Here is a 7,632-nt window from a genome sequence, read left to right as displayed (position 1 = left end):
AAATTAAAGTATTTTTGAACAATTCACATAAAAAAAAAAATAAATGGTGTACTATACAAACATTATGCAAAGACAATGCAAAGGTTGAATTGTAGAAAATAAATGTTCATAAACAAAATAGAAGTATAAAAAATGTTTGAAGTAAAAGTGTTGTAAAAAAATTATTAAAAAAATAAAATAAATTTTAAAAACAATTTATTTTATTATATATTTATTTATATTTATTGGGGAAAGACTAAAGAGATTGGCACAAATGAAAACTCCAAAAAAAGGAAAACGCGTCGTTCCATGCCGTCTTTAAAGAGCTGCATTTTTCCTCGAAACTCAAAGCATTCTTTTTTATGTATCCCAACCTACGAAATACCAACAATACCCTCACCGCCTTTCCGAACGTTACACTGAGTACAAAACAAAACCCCGGTCAATACAATAAAACCTCAAGGTTATAATTGTAAATTCCTTATTTTCTCATTCATTAATATTAACAAAAACCTACACCTGTTTTTTAATTCCCCATCCTCCAATCCCACTTCTCGTCTCAAGCCTTTTTTCTCCCAATTTCTTCAAAAAGAGAAAAGGAAATTTCATCCCGGTTTTCTCTCGCTACATTTGAGCTCCGCCATTTTTCTCTCTCCATTTGAATATTGAAATTTGTGTAACCTTTTGGTGAGAAAAATTTCAGAAATCATCGATTTTTAGTTTGTTGATCTTTAGATTCGTCAACCTAATTGCATCAAGTTTTTGAGGTTGCTGAAAGGTTATAGTTATCAATTTTGGTAAGAATTCTCTTATCAAAACTCGTTGATTTTTCCTCGCGCGTCACATTCGACATCCTCACCAACTATCGACAGCGAATACTCAATCTCTTTTTGGTAAGATTAGCGATATTTTAGTCTCTTAACTGCGTTACATACATTTTGAACTATTTTTGCTGTTTTTATTTTTTAATTATATATCCTCTGTTTAGTGCATTATGTTCTGCTTTCCGATTTTATGTATATTTTAAATATTTAAATCTCTACTTTCGGCGATTTTTCTTTTGTAAATGAGAATAGTCTAGCGTCACATCAAAAAAGATCGAAGTCAAATTCTTATAGGAAATAGTGTAAATTAAATTACTTACTCCTATTTGATATCCTTTTTCAATTATTTGGTATAAAACATTCCATAATGATTATTTGTAGTAAGATTAGATGTGTCGTTTAGTTTAATGAAAGGTCAAGTTTTTAGTGTGTTAAAGCTTTAGTTGAATTGTTATTTGTTCTTTAGCTGCAGGAAGGGATTTTTGTAATTGAAACAGCAACGCAAACAGAGGTGAGAGGCCTCTACATTTCAAAATGCTTAACAGTTGAGTTAAGAAATCCCTCAAGCGGTCCATTTTAACGCAATTTTTTGAGGTACATATACATACTGCCGTTGTTTATTTACAATGATATGGTAATCCATACTTGAGTTAAATAACTTATCAATAAAAACTTCTATAGCCTTATAAACTTCTTACTTCTTTTAATCTCATTTTACCATGAGATGTTCTTTAAACTCATGTTTATTTTGTTTTTTAGTTCTGAATCAATAAGCATGTATAACCTCCGTACACGTGTCCAGTAACCGATTTTATTCAATTTATTATTGCATTACCACTTACTAGTCCATGTCTCATAAATCGTTGATACGCAAAATTTATGAAAATTACTCATACTCTACTCTCCATCCAGACCATAGATTAGGAAATTATATAGCCACGTGGCATGATCGAGAAGTCTGCAATCGTAAGATTGTGATTGATGTATGAAAAGAGGGGATTTTATTCAGAAAATGAATCTTGACTGTAGCATAAATGGATCCAACGGGAGAAAAATGAGTTAGGGAGCTTTTCTTTGTGGGAAAATCTAGAAATAATTGGTGGCCACGTGATTTTGACAAAATACGACGCAAATAAAGAGATGTAGGAATAGAGGGCTGGATTGTAGTAGTAGTAGTAGCATAAATGGTCTCTGTACTGAAGGATTCCCTGACGAATTTGGGTGGTGGTCCTTGTTTTTATTAATGCAGAAGTGGGTCACACGGGTGTGACTATTGACGGATTTGAAATTACAATATTTTGCATATTTGCATGCATGTTTAATTTTCTATTTTTCTTCTACATCACTACATGGGGTGCTTTTTGGAACGTTTGTGTTTGGGGTGGGTTAACATCAGGAATTTTTTGAGTGCGTCAAAGAATCCTAAATAGATCTAATTTCTGAAGCAATTGGATAAAGCTATATAACATCCAGAAATAAAGTTCTACATCAGTACCAAAAAAGTAGAATGGTGGGGTGTCTAGTGTACTGTTTATGTTAACTTTTTAGGTGCATAATTTATCATTTTTCTAAGATCTATAAACTATAGTAGATGCCTAGAGAGGTAACATAAGGGAGGGGTAACACAAGGCAGTGGTGTATATTGGAATTTCATTATAGGAGCACCCGAGCACTCTTATTTCATAACACTTCTTTTATTTAATCTTTAAGTGTTATTCTTTTATTAGGTTAAATCACCCTAAAAGTATTATTATATGATAATTTATTAATTTATCCTTACTAAATCTTAGTATTTTTACATCTTTATAAATACTAATTTCACTTTATTCATATTACAATTTAGAACATTGTACTTTTCATCTTTTATACGTAGTTTCATTTGACCCATTGAAAAATGGTAAAAAGTTAAATGGAACGGTGAATAGGAGGATATTTATTTGATTATAGAAAGAGGTGGTAACTATTACTCCTTCGAACTATTTGCTATTTTATATTATAACCCACGTTATTTTTTAATTCTATCATCTACTTTTATATATTTATTTTATATTTTCATCTAATATCTCTCCCACTCCCCCAGAAATTACTTTTTTTTTTGTTTTTTTTTTACTTAATTTCTCTTTTTTGCGTTTGCTCAACTTTTGTCCTTTACCTGAAAAATGAGCAAGTCTTGAGGAGTTCTACCAATCTACCTCCAAATTTAGTACCATGTCCCGAGTTTGATTCATTACTCTTAATATAACGGACTTTACCATACCATGTCCTGAGTTTGATTCATCAATTTATGCCTGGGGTAGTGTTGTCAACATTGCCGTGATTTATTTCACTTGTTAATTATTAGAGTAAAGTAAGTAGTATCTAATAAGTGGGAGTGTGAAACTGAACAGCAGTTTCATAATCATATCTTCCTTGGGGTGCTGTTACTGTTGGATTAGAAGGAACATAATCCAAACTACTTAATAGTGTAAATAGTGGCATATCCTCTTATCATTATTTCTTCCTTTCTTTTGAAAGCATTATGGATGGTTGTGAGAGAGGTATATTCAAAGAATCTACACGAATTAGGGATGAGTGGAGAAATCTGGATCTTCTCTCTTGGCTCTGTAGTTTCCCAACAATTCATAATACCAGATGTCAGCTGAGGTTGCTAATATTTTAGAAATGTGAGGTTCTTACCCTTTTTTAAATTGTCTGAAATGACAATTTTGGGGTGACAACCTTTACTGGATGTATGCAAGAAGATTGCTTTTGGCTTTTCTTGCTTTTGTAGAGTATATTGAATATACTGGCTACTCTTGTCTACTTGGTCTATCTTTTTGAATGGTCAAATAAATCGGTGCACTGTGGTTCTCTTAAGCTATCCCTCCTTATTGTGGCTTCATAAAATATTAGTTTCTTGTGATGTTATGAGTTCTTTTTTTAAGGCCAATAGTCACATATCTCAAGCTTTGCTTATATTTGTGTCAACTTTTATTACCGTTTAGGTTTATTGTTTTGATAAATACATTTGGGAAGAGGACTAAGGTCTTGGTTTTTTTTTACCTTATAAATTTCTCTCCCTTGAAAAGTTTTAGGTGATAGCATATAGGCACCGTTCAAGTTTTTTTATTTGGCTTGCAGTGTAGGCTGATCTCGATTAATTAAATAGTTTAGTTTTGTTTGCTACTGTGTGCTTGAACAGGCCTTGAACGAGTTCTGCTCAATTTGTCCAGATGCTGGACTGCTCAGATATTTTATATTAGTACCTTCAAATATGACTATCTTAGAAACTTAAACTCTTGTCTTTCAGATTAATAAGCTTTGCTAGGAACCATTGGATCATTTACACTAGTTATTACATTTGGTCCAAACTTTTCCATTTGTCGGGATTAAAATTTGATGTGTATTTTGTTTTGCATAAAATCTGGTGTTGTGTTACATTCTAATCTTGGACTGTTGATGTGTTTAGGCTGATTGTACTTATTTTTTCTGGAAGAGGGTACCTTTTATTCTGCAGTTAATGGGCATTGTGTCTTTAATTTCTTCAGCTCTAAATTTTCTTCTCCCATGTCCTAGTATCCACCTTTTCCAACACTTTATAAGAAAACATTTGTTAATCCTCAAGGGCAAAGTAAGTATATCTTGAAATAATGGCTTTTATCCAAAAGTTAAAGCAAATCTTACTTTTCCCATCTTCTTATATCTATAATCATTGCAACCCTTTTACAGTGTAGAGCTTTTGGTTTTCTTGCCTAGTACTACTCGCAAATTGAGAGTTTTTACTTGAATGAATCATGACTTAATAATTTCCACCGTTCCTTTTTTCCAGATGGAATCAGTTAAACGACCAGCAACAACTCCGAGTAAGAGTAGGATTGCCCGGGCAATTTCCAAGGTTCTCCATGTCCGTGCAGTCACTGGGATTACTCCCTCTGATGGATTGCAGAGAGTGAAAACAAAAGAAATGATCCAGGAAGTTAAACCACAAGAAAAGATCAAGGAGTTGAAGCCACGCGACAATACCAGGGTTCTGAAACCGCAAGAAAAAATTAAGGCTGAACTTGTTCATGTTGTTCACTGCAAGTTGGGTGAGAAGGAAGATGATGAGCTTGCTAATAGGATTGCTCGGGAAGCTGTTCTTGCTAAAGTATTTGCAAGCATTTCTTCTATCAAAGCTGCATATGCGCAATTACAATTTGCACAGTCTCCTTATGATGCAGATGGCATTCAATCTTCTGATGAGACAGTGGTTTCTGAGTTGAAAACTTTATCGGAAGTGAAACAGTGTTTTTTGAAGAAACAGTTTGATCCATTTCCTGAGAAGGGTCTCCTTACATATGACTTACAAGAGCAAAAGAATATGGTCAAAACATACGAAATAACAGGAAAGAAATTGGAGTATGAGGTTAAGCTGAAAGAATCTGAAATCACTTTCCTGAAGGAGAAACTGGAGGAATGCAAGAAAGAGAACCGATTAATAGAAAAAAAACTGAATGCTAGTGGCTCACTCTCTGTCCTTGACAATCTTCACATGTCAGGTTTAAGTCCCAACCATTTCATTCCTGTTCTCAGGCATACTGTAAGATCTATTCGAACTTTTGTGAAGTTACTGGTCAAGGAAATGCAGACTTCTGGGTGGAATTTGGAAGCAGCGGCTAATGTTATCCATCCCAGCGTTTCATACTGGAAGCAAGAGCACAGTTGCTTCACATTCGAGTCTTACGTAAACAAAGAAATGTTTGACAGTTTCCACATTCCAAACTTTGCTCTTCCAAACGAATCTCTACCAGAGCACAAGCAGCGTCGAAGGCTATTTTTTGAGAGATTCACGGAATTAAAGTCTATTAAAGCAAAGGATTATCTTTGCCAGAAACCAAAGTCAACATTCGGAAAGTTCTGTCGAGCCAAATACTTAAGGCTTCTGCACCCGAAGATGGAGTCATCCTTCTTTGGGAATTTGAATCAGAGGAACCTTGTAAATTCCGGTGAGTACCCAGACACTAAGTTTTTCTGTACATTTGCGGAAATGGCAAAGAAAGTGTGGCTCCTGCATTGCTTAGCATTCTCGTTCGAGCCTGTAGTCTCAATATTTCAGTTTCAGAAGAGGTGTCGCTTTTCCGAGGTCTACATGGAAAGTGTCTCTGATGAAGCTTTCTTACCGGAAAGTGAACCATGTGTGGCTTTCACAGTAGTTCCTGGGTTCAAAATTGGTAAAACCATTATTCAGTCTCAGGTGTACCTCTTTGGAGCATGACCCACCATATCAAAGATCTCATGATTTGATCTGACGGTTTAGATTAGGTTGAGATGTGGTGTGGGCCCACCGATGAACTGGAATACGTTGTTAAATATGATCTATTTTGGTTTTGGGTCTAATGCCTCCATTATGGAAAAATGAAAAGATTATGGTGTCTCCTTTTTTGCTGAATATGTGGGGACTTGAGCTTGATGTGCAACATGGTTACTTGGGTCATTTTGTCCCATAATCTGTGGCTTTTTTTTAATTGTTCAAATGCGTAAATGCATGAACCGTTGGTGGGCATTGGAAAGATTCCCAAAATTTTGTTAATGTCTAGGTCGGAGAAAGGGCTACTACTCTTGGTTGTACTCGTAATATATTCGTACTAGTAAAAACATGTTATGATTCCTGTATATGACAAGAATTTTAGGAGTTTATCTGTAATGTGCATATTATTTGCTTCGTCCTAAGTAATTCTCCATTCTCTTTTTAGGTGGGATTAGTAATGGGATTAATAATAAAGTAGGTAGTGTAAATATATTTTATTTAGAAAAATTATAAAATTAATGCAGAATATACGGAAATTTTCAACATTATAAAACTAAAATACTATTTGTGAGAAAAATATGCAGACTATGAGCTTTGAAAAAAATATTAAAAATAAAGTCACTGAGAAAAATAATAAATTATATATTTTTTCAATAGGAACTTAATAATTCATCGATAAAAGTCTCACGACAAGTATAATAGTATATCATTCGATTAAATACATAATACATTTAATCAAATAAAATCTATATAAATAAGGAACAATTGTTGTGAATAATTCAACATATTTTCAATTACTTATCAATAATTCCACCTTTGGAAAAGATTTTAATAATCTAACATTTGCTTTCAGTTTGTTGCCAATAAACCTTTTAGAAAATAATCTGCTATATTAGATTACCTCTTCTCTTCTCCTTCTTTAAAATAATCCAATCTATTTTCTATTATCTGCCAATAATCCTACCTTATGAATTTTTTTAATAATTCAATCTTTATTTTCATTTTGTTGCCAATGTACCCTTCAAAAAGCTAAATACTCAATTTCTCTCTACCATTAGTTTATGATAATCCAACATACATCATCCATACATGTTAAATCTTTTTTAATTTCTTTAACACATTTTCTCTTTAATTATTATAAAAACAAACTCATCATCATCATCATACTAACCAGTGTATCCCGCTTATAGAAAAACTATAGACAGGGTCTAGGGAGGAAAGGATGGCGCCAACTCATACCCATAAAGGAGAGCACGACCAAAGGAGTCTCCCGACTCGAGAAAGATAATAAGACGTAGCTACACGGAAAAGATAAATTAAATGCATATAAATAAAATAAATAATTAGAACCAACTACGAAAAGACAACAAAAAATACAAAACTAATAATAAAAGAAACGAGAGAAGCAAGATGGCAAGAACACCCAAAGGTAACCTAGGAGGACATCAGTAGTATAAAACATGGATATGGCGCCTCCAACTACCCCTATCCCTAGTCAGGCCCTCAGAAAGGTTTAACTCATGTAAGTCAACTCTTATTTGCTCATCTCAAGTTCTCCTGGGT

The 7,632-nt window shown here is 33.6% G+C and overlaps 1 protein-coding gene across 1 annotated transcript; it reads left to right on the top strand.

The window, feature by feature from the left end:
• Positions 1–262: 262 nt before the first annotated feature.
• On the top strand, positions 263–6,641 carry LOC130807927 (protein GRAVITROPIC IN THE LIGHT 1-like). Its single transcript, XM_057673331.1, has 3 exons — positions 263–872; positions 1,270–1,397; positions 4,612–6,641. Exon 3 carries the CDS (start codon positions 4,612–4,614, stop codon positions 6,034–6,036), a length of 1,425 nt encoding a protein of 474 aa, XP_057529314.1. The 5' UTR covers positions 263–872; positions 1,270–1,397; the 3' UTR covers positions 6,037–6,641.
• The last annotated feature ends 991 nt before the right edge of the window (positions 6,642–7,632 follow it).

This window comes from Amaranthus tricolor, chromosome 3, assembly GCF_026212465.1.
Source record: "Amaranthus tricolor cultivar Red isolate AtriRed21 chromosome 3, ASM2621246v1, whole genome shotgun sequence".
Taxonomy (NCBI): Eukaryota; Viridiplantae; Streptophyta; class Magnoliopsida; order Caryophyllales; family Amaranthaceae; genus Amaranthus; species Amaranthus tricolor.
This window is presented reverse-complemented; position numbering and strand designations above follow the sequence as displayed.